The sequence below is a fragment of the Mastacembelus armatus genome, chromosome 18 (genome assembly GCF_900324485.2).
Source record: "Mastacembelus armatus chromosome 18, fMasArm1.2, whole genome shotgun sequence".
In the NCBI taxonomy this organism is placed as follows: Eukaryota; Metazoa; Chordata; class Actinopteri; order Synbranchiformes; family Mastacembelidae; genus Mastacembelus; species Mastacembelus armatus.
The window spans coordinates 6981377-6999782 of record NC_046650.1 but is presented as its reverse complement, the minus strand read 5'-3'; the positions used below and the strand labels follow the sequence as shown (position 1 = coordinate 6999782).

Sequence of the window (18406 nt, the reverse complement as noted above, 5' to 3'; positions counted from 1 at the left end):
TCTCTTTCCTGCCCTCTCCTCCTCTCTACATGTTTATGTTTATTCAGACACATCTCCCTCTTTTTCCTCTCCCTCTGTGCCTGTGTGTCCAGCTTTTGTTACCAGCCTCGTTTCCATAACAACTGCGACCTTTCAGTCAGTGCCTAACCATTTTTAATCAGAAGTAGAGAAAGACCGAGATGAGATGAGGCAGCGTGAAGGAAAGAGGGAGTGAATTGGGAAGGGGGAGGTTACTCAGGTGACTCATTGCATGGTTAAAAAGAAAATCCTCAAAAAAGATTTAAAAATTTAAAAAAAAAGGAAGTAAAAGAGGAGTGGAAACTAACTTAGGTCTTTTTGGGAGAGCAGGTTTACATGGGCAACCTTCCCAGCAACAGGTAAAGTGCTGCTCAAGGTCAAGCTGGAAAAATGATGTTTCTGTGTGCTTAAAGCAACAAGGTCGAGGTAAATCAAAATTAGATGAGAGGTAATCAAAATGTTATGATGCCCTTGAAAGACTATGACAAAATGTGGTTTTGCTCAGTTCATTCAAAATACGCTCTGCTCTGCCACAGCTGCTTACCTTCATACCACAGTCCTCAGGAGGATTACTCCCTGACCAGCTTTCAATACAACTCTTTAAACACTCAAATACAGTCATCAGAAACTGTATTTAAATGTGAATGTAGATTGCACAAAAAGTTTAACATTTTTTAAGCTTTAGTATTAAGTAGTAATAATATTCCTCTTGGATTAATAAAGTTATCTATCTATCTATCTATCATTTTTTTTAGATTAGGTCTCATATATGTGACTTGTTAGGCTCTTTAATTATAGTCTGTTTTTACAGAAATATTTCATGAAGATACTGAAACTCTCAGTGCTGTGCTTGTTTCTAAACTGGACAAAAAAAACCCTGTGATGAGATAAAACTGTTAATGAATGACCACCTGGCTTTCGGTGGTGACTTTAACCTTTACAGTAGGTTAGAAAAAGCCAATACTTATGTGACTTTGCTGCTGTGATATCGATGCATGCTGAGCCTTGAGGAAGGTCCCCCTGGTGTCGTACAAGATGTTGGTGGGTGCTTCTGTCTGCGGGTGTGTCTGTGTTGGTGAACATGTGCTGTCTGTAACAAACTGTTGCTGTCGTCAGTTATCACAAGCTGAGTTAGAAGTAGTCTGTTGCATTACTGCTGACTTTTTACTCAGTATTCTGTGTGTGTGTGTGTGTGTGTGTGTGTGTGTGTGTGTGTGTGTGTGTGTGTGTGTGTGTGTGTGTGTGTGTGTGTGTATACGTACGTACATACTGGGGGTCATGCCAACATGGGAGGGACCGGACCGTCAAGTGGACAGCTTTCGAGCCCGCCCGCCCACCGCGCGCCACTCCAAACCGGGAGCAGCGCGTGAGGACGATGCCAGCCGCAGATAGATGGACCGTCGAGGGAGGGAAGAGGACCTGCGCAGGGACGCAACTAGAGTAAGGAGGAGGCGGTTTGATAAGTGAGAGTAAAGCTGAGAGAGTTACGGAACAAAGGAAAAAATAAAGAGGAGGGGGGAACGGGAAACAGCCCGAAAAGCTGCCGGGGCTGTTGTGTGTCTGCCCGCACGGATGTCCGAGGCCCGTCCGTTCCCAGCTTAAGACAGTCGACCGAGGAAGACGCCCGCTGGAGTGGACAGCTTCGCGGAGCAGACACCGCTGGAGCTGTTGTCGGTGACTGAGAGTGAGTTCGTTTTAAAACTTCAAAACGCAACATAATGTTTGAAATGATCCACGTTTGATGAGGTGCGCGGGTCAGTGTCCGCTCTACTTGTCTCTGTGTATGTTTGTTTGTCTTTCTTACTGCGACATTAGCCCACCGCTGCCAATTAGTCACAGGACGCACCGCGGACGCGCGCGCACACACTGACTGACAGCTCGTGCGTAAGAAGGGCCAAAGCAGATTCAGCTCGCGTGGCACCACCGGCAGATGTTGCCACGCGGAGACTTCAATCATAAGCTTCAAACATAATATAAATTATTCAAAGTAACGCAATGACACCAGCACAGATATGAACAGACAGACAGAGAGATAGATAGATAGACAGACAGAGAGACAGACAGACAGACAGACAGAGACACAGACAGACAGACAGACAGACAGACAGATAGATAGATAGATAGACAGACAGAGAGACAGACAGACAGACAGACAGAGACACAGACAGACAGACAGACAGATAGATAGATAGATAGACAGACAGACAGACAGACAGACAGAGAGAGAGACAGACAGACAGACAGACAGACAGACAGATAGATAGATAGACAGACAGATAGACAGCCAGACAGACAGACAGACAGAGACAGACAGACAGACATAGATAGATAACCTACCTGTTGGCCTATGTGATTATGTTTTCTATAGCCTATATTGGTGTATGCCGTCAACAAATAAAACCCAGATTAGAATGTCCAAATATATTTTACTGGCATCCATTATTTAATACCAGTGTGGCCCTCTCTCTCCTGCCAGTTTTCCCAGTGACAGCAACTGCAATCCAAGAGCACCATTCTTAAGTCTAATCTAGTGGTTAATAGTTTTAATTTCCATTGCTCATTGCTGATATTTTGTGCAGCTTGCGGCTGGCTTTGAAAAGCTAATCTGTTCCTGATATAAGCGCATTGGCTAGCTTGCCATCTGGGCTGTATTATAGCAGAGAGGAGAGGGCATTTGAATAATTGATATTTAGCTATTTATAGGAGGATTATTCTTTTCATGTTGCACCAGGGGACCTGATCTATCTATCTATCTATCTATCTATCTATCTATCTATCTATCTATCTATCTATCTATCTATCTATCTATCTATCTATCTGTCTGTCTGTCTATCTATCTATCTATCTATCTATCTATCTATCTATCTATCTATCTATCTATCTATCTATCTATCTATCTATCTATCTATCTATCTCTGTGTGTCTGTGTTCACATTTATATTGTGTCTATCTACTGTACCTCTCTCAATCCGTTACATCTGTCCATTTATCATCCGTCCCTGTTTCTGTTTGGTGAGTGGTAGTGTATCCATCTGAAGTGGATTAGGGGTGTTATCAAAGCTAAGTAGGACTACTGTTAGCACACACTCAGATATGCACACACACACACACACACACACACACACACACACACACACACAGAGGTACATGCATACATGCTGTTCTCACTCTTTCACTCCCCAAGGACCATTGACCATTGTCAGCCCTCTCTCAAGCCTCTTTTGCTTTTGTGTGAATGTGTGTGTCAGTGTGTGTTTGATGGTAAACACTCTGATCAAACAGTGCTTAACAAGCTGCGTGGACTGATAACAGAGAGAGGAGAGGAAGAGAGGATGACAGAGGAATAGAGAGGAAGGAAAAAGGGGAAAGGGGTGTCAGGAGGGAGAGGAGGTTACATACTGGAAAACAGGAATGTGGATTTGTGTTTCTGCTCTTTATAAAATAATGAGATGTGCCATTAGTATGTTTGCTATTCTCCTTTTAACAAGCATTTACAGGTATTATATGGAGCTATTGTGCAATTACAGTAGCAGTCAAAAGTTTGGACATATCTTGCTTGGTTGATTATTTTCCACAGTGTAGATTAATACATTACTATAACACACTATTGGCCATATCTTTACCAGCTTCATGAAGCAGTCACCTGGAGTGTTTTTTATTTCAAAAACATGCCTTGACAAAAACTAATTGGTGGAATTCTGTACATTATTAATACTTTTTAGGCATTTGTTGAGCCACGGTAGTGTGGGTGTACAGCAAATGACCCTGTTCAGCTGCTGTAGTAATCCATATTCTCAGTGGGAACCGGGAAGTGTGGTGGAGAAGGTGTGATGGTGTGGGGGTGAGTTGCTGATAACACTGTTGGTGATTTATTCAGAATTCAAGGCACCTAACCAGCATGGCTACCACAACCGTCTGCACTGACACGCCATCCCATCTGGTTTGCACTTAGTGGGACCATCGTTTGTTTTTCAACAGGACAGTGATCCAAAACACACCTCCAGGCCATGCAAAGGCTGTTTGACCAAGAAGGTGAGTGATGGCAGTGCTGTATCAGATGACCTGACCTCCATAACCACCCAACTTAAACGCAGTTGAGGTGTTTGGGCATGAAGTGGGATCACCTTCAGGACTGTTGAAATGTATTCCAGGTGACCACCTGATGTTGTCTGATCTAAAACCAAAAACCAGTTATCAACCTGCATTTGGTTACATGTATGTTAAAGATGTTGATGCTTTCTTAGACAATAGAAACAGGAAATGTAGCATGACAGAGGAGAGTTACATGTGACAAAGATCACGAGCCAGATGTTAACCTACTGCAGCACCAGCACATAGCCTGGCCCCCAGTCTGTTGACCTGCACTGACAGCCACTCTCTCTGTCCGCTATTCAGGTTGTGCTGTTTCCTCATACAATATGTTTAAAGGTCATGGAGGAGTATATCAATCAGTTGTTAGGACCATATAGGAATGCATGTTTTTGGCTTAACTTCCTCTCTACACTCACAATATATGCTTATATTTTGCAGCTCTATGTAAGGATACTACAGATGACACTTATTGCTTAAAGTGGATGCATGTAAATGAAATGTCACTGTCAATGATGGAGAAAGTCAAAAGCAACAGCACTCAATTTCCTTTTTTGCTGGTTGTTCTAAAGAAAGCACTATGAACAGTTTTGTTTGTCCGTACAGAGTAAAAATAATTCAGATCGGCTATCTGCATGACTATATAGATCTTAAGGTACAAATGTGAATTATTTGTAATTAGTGTGAACTGAACTTCCCCTTAAAATGTACTTTAACATAGAAACCTTGAACAGCGTTATAGCAATGAAAGTGGGTAGTCACATGCAATCATAAACACAAAACACGAACGTCGACAACATTAGTAATTATGTTCTCTCGTTCTCTGTCTCTCCAGTGATGGATTCACCCACAGATCTTTTCGACGACACCTCTCCCCAGATACATGCATTTGCTCCCAATCTGAGCTCTGCAGAGCTTCCTGGAGTTCATACCCAGCCAAGTACAGGTCGCCCTCCTCCTTCCTTTAGACCACCTGGGTTTCCACTCATCCATCATCTCCTCCAGCCAGGTGGAGAACACAGGAGGATTAGTGGGCAACTCAACACAAACCCGAGCACACACAGACACCTGGAAGACAGGAATTTGGAGGATGATAGAGGAGAGAGGGATGGAGAGGTGGAGGAGCAAGGGATGGACAGAGGAGAAGAGGAAGTCATAGAGAGAGAGGACAAGGTGTTAGGGATTAAAAAGAGGCACAGCGATGCCACTCTTGGAGCAGAGTGGAGTCAAGACCTTTTGAAAATGAAGAGGATGAAGCTGGAAAACCGACAACGAGATGGAGAAGCCGATGGAGGAGCTGATAGGGGATGCCGGAGGCGCGAGGGAGGGAGGGAGGGGAGGAGGAGAGAGAGGGAGGAGCTGAAAGAGCAGCTGGAGGAGGCAAGAGAGAGACTGCAGGCCCTGCAGGAGAAGGTATGGAGGGCTTTTGGGGAAAAGCACATGGCAGAGGAGGAGAAGAATCGGAGGTGCAGGAATGCAAACAGTGGAACAGCAGATGGACGAGAAGGCGATGTGGGGATGATGGAAGAGGAGGATATTACAGAAGGGATGTATGATGAAGAGGACATTGATGGTGGAAAGATGGAAAAGGATTCTTTTCCCCCTCTTTCTGCTTCCCCTTTAGATCATTTCCACAAGCAGAGAGGAGAGAGACAAAGAGAGCGAGAAGGGAGGATGGAGAGAGGAAGAGGAGGTGGGCTGCACTTGGAGGGTGTGATGGAGGGAGCAGGGTTGTGGTTAGATTGTGGAGGGCTGATAAGAAGTGATTGGGATGGAGGGTTGGAAGATGATGGGGAAGAGGAAGGGCAAAAGTTTGCTCAGGCACTGAAAATGGAGCTGGGCAGCGCGGTGGCCCGAGTCATCGACAGAGTTCTGCGCATTTACACTGAAACAACAGATTTCACTCCTTCCTCTCTTCCTACTGCTATCTCTTTTCTCCCATCTGACGTAGAAAACGATGGAAGGAGGGAGAAGGGAGTTTGGATGGGCCTATTAACAAGAGAAAGAGGGGAGGAAAAGATGAGAGGTAAAGAGGAAAAGCTGGCAGGTCAGGATGGAGAAAGAGAGAAGCAGCTCCAAAAGATGAGCAATGGAAACACTTTGCCTCCTGGACAGCCACATCACACAGAGCCATCAGATCTGACGATGCCATTGGCTCTTCAAAGGTCACCTGACATACGAAAGGCCCACCCACTCCTGGGCCCGCCTCTCTCAACTCACCTAAATCCTTCTCACCCAAACATCTCCCTGCATCACCCCTCTCTACCTCGCCCTCCACCTCTTTCTCACCCTCCTCTTTTACCTCCAGCTTCACAAACCAAAGACCCCACCTCCTCTTTCCAGCTATCTTCATCCTCCTCCTCTTCCTCCTCATCTTCCTTCCCTGCACCACCCCCCCCTCCTCCTCCTCCCCCTCTCCCTCTCCCACTGCTGCATTACTCAATGCAGCAGCTCTTCTCTCGCTCACTGCACCACCCACAGCTTCCCCACCTCCCCCCGTCCCGAAAGGACTATTTGAACTCTGACCCTTTCTTGGAGTTCTCCCACCCCTCAGCTCACCCTTCCTTCCCTCCACTCCCCTTGCTAGGTCACCTGGACCCTTCCCTCGCTCGTCATGGAGGCAGAGAGAGGGATAGAGGGATGAGGGGAGATGGAGGGATGAGGGGAGGGGGAGGGTTGGATGGAGGAGAGCTCTACCTGACACCTGGGGGAATATCCTTTTGTCAGCAAGCCTGAAGGAGTGAGGGAGTGAGTGTTTGTGTGCCTGTTTTTAGAAGGATGCAATTCTCCTTAACTGGCCTCATGTATACACCCAGGAGGGCTTGTCTCCCTGCCATCTGAAGAAAGCCAAGCTCATGTTCTTCTACACCCGCTATCCCAGCTCCAACACACTCAAGACCTACTTCCCTGATGTCAAGGTGTGTGTACCATGTCACCATGCAAGGTCAAGACTTTGTACGCTATCATACCACATTTAATTCAAAGCCAAGTTTTATCTTTTGCCATTACAAAAGGCAAGTTGTGCGCAGCTGTGGCTAGTTGTCTTTTTGATCTTAATATATTATAAAAGATCCCAGTAACTGTAAATCTTATGAGTAAGCTTTACTGGTAAAGTCACCGGTCGAAAAGAAGATAGGGGGAATTACTTTCCTAATCAGTGCAAAGATATAATGTAAGAAAGAAACAGATCCTTGGTGCACAATAGATATGTTGTGCCCATAACCAATGCATGAATAAAGAAATGTCTCAACACTGCTGCAAACTCATCCCTAGGTAATCACTTTTCAGTTCTGTTAATTATAACTGCAGCAGTACTATTAAGATTAAGGTTTTCAAGAATCACTAAAAGTTTACCCTGATATCTAGGAGTTGGAGCAAGTGTTCAAATCTTTAGCTCAAGTACCAATCTAACAATGCAAAAAAAATCACAATCGGGTCACAACTACAACCCAGTATATTCAGCTCTGGGGACAGTAGAATGGATGTAGCTATGCAGTGTGGCTGTCAGGTGTTTGGGGGGCAACGAAGTGAACGAAATTCCAGTTTGATGAAATCGAAGAATAAAGTGGCCCGTACGGGGATCGAACCCGCGACCTTGGCGTTATTAGCACCACGCTCTAACCAACTGAGCTAACCGGCCTTTGACACCGGTTTTTTTCAGTGGCCTCTGGAGACGTATTGTTACGACTAGATTTGTCGTGTCTATAAAGCAGTGTATAGACTGCTTTATAGACAACCCAATTATAAAACTATAGTTTTATAGTTACGGTCATAAAAGCGATTTTAAGAGCACAGTGGCCCATACGGGGATGAAACCGCGACCTCGACGTTATTAATAAACAACTAAACTAACGGCGTTTAACTTTATGGTTTTCTAATAACACACATCGTGGTAATTATTTTTATGTGTAGCTCAACACGTAGGAACACGTTTCCTAACACCCCCCGTAGCACAGTGACAGCCTTGTGTTTTTATCTGCGTACCTTTAAATCCACTTGGCCTTTTGTCTGGGTGTGTTAAAAGCACCGTGGCCCGTACGGGGATCGAACCCGCGACCTTGGCGTTATTAGCACCACGCTCTAACCAACTGAGCTAACCGGCCATGCTTCCCGTCAAATATCTGCTGACATGCAGTGAAAAAAAAAGTGTGAGATTTTTGTGCTGTTAACGTCGTACTGTAGGTTTATTTTACCATGACAGATATTATTGTCTATAAATTTAGACTTCAAATAAAATTATTATAAATATTTGGAATTTCTTGTTTCTTGCAAAACAAGAAACAAAATAAATTTAAATATGAATCTAATCATCAACTGATAGGGAGCTAAAATTATTTCTGTCATGTAGAAACTCAGTAATAAAGATATTTATATTTCTCCAATCACAAGGCTGAGGTAAAGCATTTGTTGCTAACATACAGTGTGTATTATGAATATTCTCTTCCTATATTTGCTGAGGTTGAATTGGTATTTACAGTTAGTTTATTGTAAATGTCTAATGTGGTCATGTAAAGCCATGTAATAAACACTCCTCTCTTGTCCTCACCTGCTCATTTCTTCTGTCTTAGTTTAATCGCTGTGTGACCTCCCAGATGATTAAATGGTTCAGTAACTTCAGAGAGTTCTTCTATATCCAGATGGAGCGCTTTGCACGACAGGCTGTTCGCGAGGCTCTCACTCGGTTGGTTTGGGTTTGCACTGGCTCATGTCAAGCTCATTTGCTGCAGAACTTTTATGGTTTGACTGGGTTTTATGGGCAGTACCATGCACTGAATTTAAGTTATGCAGACAGAGAGTCTGTGTACCCTATATAGCTCTGCATATTAATGATTTGTAGACAGAACTACAAATTGCAGAAGGATAAAGGATAACAAACTTTGCTGTATCATGGCTTCCCTGTTTTCTGCAACCATGTAAAGCATCATGTTTTCCTCTCAGACACTCCTGCATATCTTCTATAATCAAACATGCAAATAGGAAGCAGCTCATATTCTCAAGTTTATGTGTTATGTAGTTTTAGGTAAAAAACTGTGGCAAAATACTATGACAGATACAATTTGTATACATTTACAGAAATTACATGTTTTTCTGCCATCATGTAGAGATGATGTTTAATCTGAAGCTGATCTGTTTGTCTGTAACTCAGGGAGGGTGCACCTCGTCTGGGCAGAGAGAATCAACTGAGAGTGGGCCGTGATACAGAGCTTTATCGCATATTGAACATGCACTACAATAAAAGTAATATTTACCAGGTGAGGAGCATGTTACAGTATGCACTATGTACATTTTCTATTCCAACTATAACTTTAGCTTGTTAAATATAAAGTCCTAACCTAAGGACAACTGCATTATATAATGCAGTTGTCCTTAGGTTAGGACTTTATTTATTTTTGCCAAATGAGAATTAGTGAGATGTTAGTGTTATCACTCTTAAACATGAGGTAACTTCTCATTATACGGGATAAGTAACAGATTTTAAAAAGGTAGCCAGAGCTAGAGGTGTGGATCTTTTAAGTATTTTGTCCTTTGACATTCAGATTTCTGCTTTTGCAGGTCCCAGAGAGATTTATTGAAGTGTCAGAAGTGGCTCTGAGGGAGTTTTACTCAGCCATTTGGACTGGGAGAGACAGCGACCCCTGCTGGAAGAAGGGAATTTATAAAATTATCTGTAAGCTTGACAGTCCTGTACCAGATGCCTTCAGACTGCCCGGCTGTCCTGTCGGCTGAGGTTTGAACCGCTTTCATCTGGTACATGCATACAAATGCACAAACACAGACTTAGTGAAAGAAAGGAAATTAATAAAAGCAAACCATGAGAACTGGTATGAAAAACAATTAATTCACAATTTATTTATTTTATTCATAATTCATTAACTTTAGAAAAAAATACCATTCAAGATAAACTGACATAGTGTTTGGGAAAGAAACATCGATGCATAAATGGACACAGAAACACAGAAGGTTAATAGTAGACTGAAGCACTCAGTGCCATGACAGGAGTCTTGTGACTGCACTTATCGAAGAACATGACCATACCATTGAATTAAAAACGGACAAAAAATGAGTTTCTTCTGCAAACATTCTTCAGCAGCCAGTTGACTTGTGAAATCACAATGCTGCTGAACAGGTTTGATAAAACTGTTTAAAAAATAAACCACAGCCACAGAGCTGGTATTGGCTTGTTTTAACATGGAAATATAGCGTTTAGCTGCTGTTTATGTTTTACAGTGAGACAGCTACTGTTTCAGATGGGTTTAAATTAGTCAGCATCATGCAACGGCCACACAACATTCATTCCCAGGAAAATATAATATGCATTCCCTTGTAAATTACTGCCATTCATTCATTACTGCCATTCTATGCATCCATTCGATAATCAAATGCACTGCTGACAGTTGTTTACCAAGACAAATCTTTCATATGCTTTCCCTCAGAGTCCACACCTGAGTCCCTTGTTTCTCAGATTAGGTGTTCGACCGCATTCCCCTCATAATCACTTTCACTTTGAGCCGAGAGCAGTACTCACAATCTAAATGTTCTAGCTCTGTGTTAAAAAATGTGTAATATTGCTGTGTAATCGACAATCTTGCACAATCTCACAAGTATCATTGCTGCTCTCCCTCAGGGGTGTTCACAGTTTTACACTAGAGACTTGTCAAGAAATAAAATGTGATTTTTGTTTGCTAGAAATGAATCCACAGCTTTTACCTTTAAGATGCAGATATTTCTCCATGGCTGTTATGTTTGCATTAAGAGTTTTTTCATATCCTTCTTAGAAACTGGGCTTGAAACAAGAAAACATGAAGACTAATGTAATTAATGTCATGATTAATTTGCTTAATTGTAAAATTTTATAAAACAACATTCATGTTTCTGTCAGGTCAGTGGTTTCAGTCAGTGGATTTATGCTGCTTTTGTATCCATCTCTCTGTTTAACAAAGATAAACTTTTGTACATGATGACACAGTGTAATCAAATTGTAATTGAAATTCTGTCAAGAGGGGCAATATATTGAATTTAAAATGGTAAAATGAATGTTTTGTTGTTTCCTTGATGTGCTCTTTTTGCTGAAATACTTATGTTTTTGTATTCCTTCGATGTGATGATAACCTAAATAGGCTGGTTGCACAATTAGTTTACAGTATATTGATATTTGTTTCCCAAAGATGTTGAGGAAATCTTGACTCTATCTACTATCATGACTCCTTTGTCTAGAAGAAACATGGGTTTTTATTCATGAAAATATTGGTTGGCTGCTCCAGACAAAGGCCTCTGGCTTAATCAAAATCTCTGTGACACCAAGCCCATGTTTAAACTATTTGTGACGTGTTTTCAAGTGTATTTAACCTATATTTGCATTTTGTAATCTCTTTTGTTCCTCGCACTGCTTTGATTGTACATACTGTATTCTTTACTGTAGATCTGTGCCTCATTCAAACATTGGTGAATTTTGATGTCTAAACTTATCAGTGGATTAAAGTGATACCAAGCTTGTGTTGTGGTGTCTGAATTCACAGCACATATGTAAAATGCACAAGCTCTTCCAGCTTCTGGCTCTTAGTAGCATCACACATGAAGCCTTATTTCTTACAGCATAAGGCCACCAGTTCTTTCTCACTGACGCTTGGTTGATGGCTTTGTAAGCGGCTCAGCCCAGGACTAAGTCTAACCACCCGAGACAATACACACACACACACACACACACACACACACAGAGTTTGTCTGGTATGCTAACAATGTGTCCAAACCACAGGATCTCCTGTTTTTTTGGTTTTTTTTTACCTCACAAGGTGGAGTCACAGTGGACAAAGCTACATGCTCCACACGGTGGATTCATTTTAGTATGTTATTTAACTTATTTAACTTTGAATGAAGAGATTGTATTTGAGCACAACAGACACAGAAGACATAGAAATGCAAATGTCCTCTAAATAACTTTACAATTTTTGAACTGTTTTGTCCACATTTTTAAAAAAATAATCAGCCAGTTAATTAAATTTTCTGCCTTTTATTAGTTAGTGTGTGTGTGTGTGCACTTATCTGTGAACATCACTTTACAAATTTTTCCATTTTGTTTGAAAAGCCCTCTTAACAAATCTCTGCACCATAAAACATCTAGAGGAATCTGCAGCCAACACTGATCAGCTAAAGGGAAACCTGAATTAAAACAGCTCCATCAGGAACAAATATTTCTACAGCAGAAGTAAAATCAACAAATGACAAAATTGTGTAACATACATTTAAAGGTCATGATCATATGACATAAATCACATGATTACTGGCACTTCATTTCCACTATTCTGGCAATAAAGTACTTCAGCCTACTCTACTGCTGCTGCTGTAACACACACACATTGGTTTATTATTAGCCTTATATTTTTAAGGCACTTATGATGATGACAACACACCACAGGTCAAGTAAGTGCTGAGATATAAGGTCTGTGTTAAATGGCAGGTTTACATTACTCACTACTATTCATCAACCACATTCACCACATCTCTTCACCTCGTGTTTTTCACGTTTTAATCTAAGTCAAAGTAAAAACCAGCTCCTGATCAGAAGAAAACCACTGTCCAAATTCATTATTGTGACGGGAATAAACGAGTAAACGCCTTTAGGTGCGTGTTTGGAGGAGTGAAAGAGAGTAACTTTCGCTTCGGGGGAATCTGGCTGCGAATGTGAAGCTACCATGAAATAGTGCAGTTATCACCGGAAATCAAATATTGTTACCATCAAAATTTAAACGTGATGGACGTCATGTCTATTATTCATTACATCTCGATGCATTGGAAGAATTTAAAATCATTGTTTCAACTTCAACAGGTTGTGAATAAAAAACTTTTTCTAATATTTTGGTTTATTTCCTAATTGGGAAAAACATCTTCCTGGCTGTTTCCTTGATGATCTTCAGTTATACAATAGTAAGCAAAAAGTCTGATAAAATATAATCTTCAGTAAATCATTCTTTAAATATAAATTGATTTATATCACATGTCTAAAAGGTTTTGTGTGTTATGTAGATTGAACTTCGCGCTTTATGTAGCGTTTTATTTTGAAATACGTAACCGGAAGCGCTTGATGTGGCTGCGGCTGTCTGTCGTCAGCTCTAGTCTCAGACGGGAACTGGACGGCCGGACCATGGCGCTCCCTCGGCTGCTGCTGCTGGAGTTGTGTCTGTACATCGGCAGTTTCATCTGCGGGATTATTACCGCCGCATCCGTCACCATCGTCCAGGTGACTTTCTTCACTAACTTCATTAACTAGTGCGAACATGCTGCTCTTCTCTCCAACCTCTTCCGGGTGGACGCACTTTTTCAGTGCGTGTTTATGCGGGAAAGTTTGCTGAAGTTCCCCGAAGAGTAAAATAACATTAAACATTTTAAAAGCGCTGCTTTTAGATACTTTACGTCACTTCGAGCTCCTTAATTAATGTTTCCCTATATTTAGGGTTACAGTTGGCTTTTTAATTCTTCCAATAATAATAACAGAGCAGAGTTCTACGTATCTGTAATGATCAGACGCTTTTACTGTTTTATTTCCTGCTGAGAGTAAACCTATTGTATTGGACTGTCATTTCTCTTATCACTGTAGAAAACCTGTCATCACCGTCACGCTGTGTTCAGTTAGCCACCAGCTTAAGACTCTGCGAAAACCCACGTTTTGAAATATTTGAGATTTAAACATAAATATTTTAGACTCCTAAAATCGCTTTAACGTGGCTTTCTCTGTGCGCGCGAGTAATAGTCATGTCATCATGTGACCTGAAGTCAGATGCTGCAGGTGGTCTTTTAATGTGCACGCCTTTCTCTGTGCGTGCGTGTGTGTGTGTGTGTGTGTGTGTTGTGTGTGTGTTATTTTAGTATTGCTGAAATAACAACAGTGAGATCAAGAGAAAGCTATGGGAACAATAACAACACAAAGGAACAAAAGTAATTAGTTAAAACTACAAAATAAAATTGTCTTCATTTTGTTTCAGGGTAATTTTGGAGGTCTGTGTATGTTGTATGGACTTGTCAGATACAATGCTACAGGAAACCTCATCGCAGTCCAGTCATCCAGCTCCCCGTCTCTGTGTTATTTTGTATCGGCCATATCAGTCATGGTGGCAGTGGTGTGTTTCTCCCAGTCCCTGTACTGGGTCTACGCTTTCTGCATCGATGGCGACATCAAAAGGTGACTAACTTGCATTTGTGGTCCATGCTGTCCTGGAATGATTCAAGACACTATTCAGTCTGATTCTTATGTTTTCCTTGAAATAATCATTTATCGTTTTATCGTTTTAAATGGCTGTAAACTGTAAAACACGTGATAGGTGACTAAAGCTGACAGCGATCACAGTTTACAGCAGGTTTGACTGTTCTCCCTTTATAGCCTTGTTTATTAAGTTGTTTCCTTTTGTAGAATCTTTGGAGCTGATACCAGAACACCTAAAGTTTATTTCCCTCACTCAGTAGAGTATATAAACTTGTATACTGTCCATCTTTACCTTATAAAAATACATTTTTTATTAGGGTTATGAAGTAGTGGAGTAGAACTAAACAAAAGGAACACAAAGAGATCATAGGTGATCCCCTGGTATCACAGTCATATGTGACATGCAGTAGTTTGACAATATTTCCTCATTCGGTCAGAGGTTGAAGGAACTTTTTCTTCCTCTTTTTCTCTGCCACTGCTTTTAAACTGCTTGTCCCGCTCCACCTGTTGATTCTATCCTCCGCAGGGAGCGCGTGTGGATGAACCTGATCGTGGCTGTGTGCGGCGTCTTCCTGTTTTTCCTGCTCATCACTGGCTGCATGCTGAAGATCGGACGCGACTCTCTCTGCAGCTCGGTCATGCAGACCGTTCCCAACATTACCAGGTGGCACGGACGCACATGTGAACTTTCACAAATGGATGAAACTAAAAACGTTTTGAAACCCAGTCATCTTTAGTTCCTGTTTGCTTGCTCTCTGATTTCTTTTAACCTTTATCTATTTTCGTGTCTCGTCCTGCACAAAACTGCTGCTACGTCTTCATCTGTTTCTCACAGCCTCATTTATCACTGTTAAAGACACTTCACTGTTGCAGTTCCACTTTCTTTTCCTTTGACATATGAAAGCAAATAAATGTTTTGTGTTTTTGTGCCTGTAAATCAAGTTACACTGGTCGCATGACTCAGAGTTGTGGCCATCAGCCATTGAATGCTAACTGCATACACTGTGAATCTAAGTGGATATTTCTGATAAGTGCTTTAACTCCAATATGATGGGACATGAAAATTGGACTGAAACCCCAGCATCTGTTTTGTATCAGCTTTCTAACATGTAACCTGTTTCTGTTTCTCAAGATGTGATGACGCCGAGACTAGAAAGTGGGCCAGTCCGCTTAAAGGAGGATGGTTCTACAACAGTCTACACAAAGCTGAGGTCAGTGTTTTGTTCAGTATTTTCAGGTTGACTTTGATCAGAAACCAGAAAGACTGTAATATTTTTCGTTTCTCAAGATCAATCCCACATTTGAGCTCAAGCTGCAGCAGAAAACCCCAAGCATTCCTTTTTATTTTTAAATTTATTTTGGATTTATGTCATGTGTGTCCTTCCTGACTCCCTCTCAGACGTCAGTGTGGGTCAACCTCTTCTTCTGGCTCATCATCGGGGCTCTGGTGATTGTTCAGAGGCGTCAGAGTTCAGGGTCTACGCTCTTCACAGGAGGGCAAGGCAGGACAGCCGGCGGGCTTTTTGATGATCCAGGGGTGACCTCTGAAGAAACAGAGCCATTTTTCAACCGTCCACCGAGGCCACAGTGAGGACAGATGTCACATAGGAATAAAAAAAAAAAAAAACACACACACACATTAGCAGACAACGAGTTTGTGGCATGGACTCACTTGTATTTTAGTGAATGAAAGTGATCACAGTAATTTGTGATGAAACGTATGGAGTCACGCTTTGAAAAGAAGTGATAGTTGACGACGAGGATGGGATTTGAACCCACGCGTGCAGAGCACAATGGATTAGCAATCCATCGCCTTAACCACTCGGCCACCTCGTCATACAGAAGCTCCTCTCTACAGTGAGCGAGTGTATATCTGCCAGGGCTTGTTTGAAGCTGATTAACCACATAATCCAAGGTTTGACCTGTTGGTATGTGCATTTACTCGTTTCCCACATTTGCTACATCTCGTTTTCCAAAATCTTTTCAAATGTCAAACTACTGGATCACATAGAAATGTGGATATGTCGATTCACAGTGTGCTTCTTTTAGTTTGTTTCCAGAACCAGACAACAGGAGGCTGTTTATTCCAGGAATTCATTTTAAATTTCATGCTCAAATGTGTGGAAAAGCGGAATGTTTAACATCCTGTTTCTCATTTTACAAACGATTAACCACTGCTCAGCAGCCTAAAGCCACATTTTGGTGAAAGACTTCATTGGTAGTTTCTGCTCTGTGCTGCCATTATTCTTTATTTAGCAATGAATGTTTTCATTTGACAGCAATTTGACTTTTTTTCATTTTGTGCTAAACTGTGTGTTAATTGAGCTTGGATAGTTCAACATCACCAACTAAACCACCGCTCGAAACAACAGGAATGTTATATCACATTAAACTATAAATAATCGAAGTGGATTTTTAGCTGGAGGCGTGAATCAGATCCTGTGTGTTCCACCCTGAGTGTGAAGACGTCATGTCAAGCACACTTTTTGACGTTATGCCACTTGATACGTGCTGTGCTACTTTCTAAAACAATAAACCAAAGAGTTTGAGCATCATGAGTTTTTTTTTAGTTACTGCTGTCTTGTGTAAAAACCTTTCCTTTAACAGGAGGCAGCTTAGAGCAGTAGGACCTGAGCTGTGACGCTGAATATGTTGAGCTGTGTCTCCCTCTGCTGGTCCTGACTCTCACCTCCAACGCAGCCACATTTACGAACATCAGCTTCATGAGCTTGTTTTTGCCAGTAAATGATATGATTGGTGTGAAAGCATCAAAAAAGAAAAATGTTCCAATTTTTGCCTTTTCACTTTCATCATAAGGTTGTTTTTATCTCACAAAACCAACCAACAGGCTGAGTCCTACCTATCTTACATTAAGAAAAATGACTAATTTAAACTAATAATTTCTGCAGATAAGGGCAGCACGGTGGGTAGTGGTTAGCACTGTTGCCTCACAGCAAGAAGGTTCCTGGTTTGAAACCCCTCAGGGACCTTTCTGTGTGGAGTTTGCATGTTCTCCCTGTGCTTGTGTGGGTTTTCTCCAGGTTCTCTGGTTTCCTCCCACAGTCCAAAAACATGTATGTCAGGTTGATTGGTGACTCTAAATTGCCCATAGGAGTGAGTGTGAGTGTGTGAGGTTGTTGGTCTCTATGTGGCCCTGTGATGGACTGGGGACCTGTCCAGGGTGGACCCCTGCCTTTCACCCAAAGCTGGGATAGGCTCCAGCTGATCCCTGTGACCCTGGTTAGGAATAAGGGGGTATAGAAAATGGATGGAGTTTCTGCAGATTCTTATGTCTGTCGAGAAAACTGAGTATTTCAATAGCAAATCCAGACTATTTCCAACTTCAGTGTTTGCATTGGGCTGATATGTCTGTACCTGGGGGGAAAAAGCCACTGTATGAGCTGCCAATGTTACCTGACAGGTCAATATAGACAGAATGAGCTTACGGCTGTCATTACAGAATCACTGCTTCTGTCTTTCCTTTGCTGTCTAATCTCAGTGGATTAGCTGACCTCACTTGAGCCCTGAAGCTTGAAGGATAACATTCCCCACAGAAAGGAAGAAAGGTAGAGACAGGACAAGAAAGAAGGAGACGGAGACCAGAGAGAGATAGAAGAATATAGAAAAGACGTGAAACTCCGCTGGTTCTCTAAATCTACTTCCACTTTCAGCATCTCCACCTTAAAGAACATATCAAACCTGTAGTTACTGTGTTTGGTGTTTTATTTAATATGCACAGGGGATCTGTAAAGGACAAGACAGAGCGCTCTGGAGAACAGTGAGGACTGTCTGAAACTCGAGTCTCAGAAGAAGAAGACCATAAGGCTTGTGATACATCTGACTCTGGAGTCTGTGGTATGACTTTTCCACATTAATACTGGCTCTTATTATTTCACTCATAATATTTAGAATGTCATATAAATGTGTACAACTGAAAAGTAAAGGAAAAAAAAGGATCAGAGATAGAGATAGTGGAGCAAGGATGGCGATAAAAGGCAAACAGAGAAGAGCAGTGGACACTGTAGACTGAGCTAAGCCTTTATAATTCTCTTTAAGCTACTTCACTCTCCACAGATCAAATGTTCTGTTTTAAACCTGTTGGTC

General features: G+C 41.8%; 2 protein-coding genes and 3 non-coding genes across 9 annotated transcripts; 2 read left to right on the top strand and 3 right to left on the bottom strand.

The window, feature by feature from the left end:
• Positions 1–1331: 1331 nt before the first annotated feature.
• On the top strand, positions 1332–11601 carry prox3 (prospero homeobox 3). 5 transcript variants are annotated; one of them, XM_026299228.2, is made up of 7 exons: positions 1332–1702; positions 3997–4050; positions 4943–6819; positions 6912–7025; positions 8676–8788; positions 9254–9359; positions 9661–11601. In XM_026299228.2, the coding sequence occupies exons 2-7, from the start codon at positions 4026–4028 to the stop codon at positions 9832–9834; spliced, it is 2409 nt and encodes an 802-aa protein (XP_026155013.1). In that variant the 5' UTR covers positions 1332–1702; positions 3997–4025; the 3' UTR covers positions 9835–11601. The 5 variants fall into 5 exon arrangements, with proteins under 5 accessions (XP_026155013.1, XP_026155014.1, XP_026155012.1 ...); XM_026299229.2 differs by having other exon boundaries at positions 1333–1702; positions 3896–4050; positions 6918–7025; XM_026299227.2 differs by having other exon boundaries at positions 1333–1702; positions 3896–4050.
• trnai-aau (transfer RNA isoleucine (anticodon AAU)) lies at positions 7674–7747 on the bottom strand. Its single transcript has one exon. It is a non-coding gene; the product is annotated as a tRNA-Ile (tRNA).
• trnai-aau (transfer RNA isoleucine (anticodon AAU)) lies at positions 8137–8210 on the bottom strand. The gene has a single exon. It is a non-coding gene; the product is annotated as a tRNA-Ile (tRNA).
• Positions 11602–13196: 1595 nt separating the features above from the next.
• Positions 13197–15931, top strand: tmem179ba (transmembrane protein 179Ba). The gene is made up of 5 exons (XM_026299429.1): positions 13197–13342; positions 14085–14281; positions 14829–14966; positions 15435–15513; positions 15702–15931. The coding sequence occupies exons 1-5, from the start codon at positions 13247–13249 to the stop codon at positions 15891–15893; spliced, it is 702 nt and encodes a 233-aa protein (XP_026155214.1). The 5' UTR covers positions 13197–13246; the 3' UTR covers positions 15894–15931.
• Positions 15932–16056: 125 nt separating this feature from the next.
• Positions 16057–16138, bottom strand: trnas-gcu (transfer RNA serine (anticodon GCU)). Its single transcript has one exon. It is a non-coding gene; the product is annotated as a tRNA-Ser (tRNA).
• Positions 16139–18406: the final 2268 nt, after the last annotated feature.

What these genes read in the sequence shown, in the direction of transcription:
- prox3 (XM_026299228.2), top strand. Translation starts at nt 4,026, where the DNA reads ATGCAAAGGCTGTTTGACCAAGAAG. An exon ending in AAGGCTGTTTGACCAAGAAG is followed by an intron (nt 4,051 to 4,942) that starts GTGAGTGATGGC and finishes CTGTCTCTCCAG; the next exon opens with TGATGGATTCACCCACAGAT. An exon ending in GTTCGCGAGGCTCTCACTCG is followed by an intron (nt 8,789 to 9,253) that starts GTTGGTTTGGGT and finishes TCTGTAACTCAG; the next exon opens with GGAGGGTGCACCTCGTCTGG.
- tmem179ba (XM_026299429.1), top strand. Translation starts at nt 13,247, where the DNA reads ATGGCGCTCCCTCGGCTGCTGCTGCTGGAGTTGTGTCTGTACATCGGC. An exon ending in ATCGATGGCGACATCAAAAG is followed by an intron (nt 14,282 to 14,828) that starts GTGACTAACTTG and finishes TATCCTCCGCAG; the next exon opens with GGAGCGCGTGTGGATGAACC. An exon ending in ACAGTCTACACAAAGCTGAG is followed by an intron (nt 15,514 to 15,701) that starts GTCAGTGTTTTG and finishes ACTCCCTCTCAG; the next exon opens with ACGTCAGTGTGGGTCAACCT.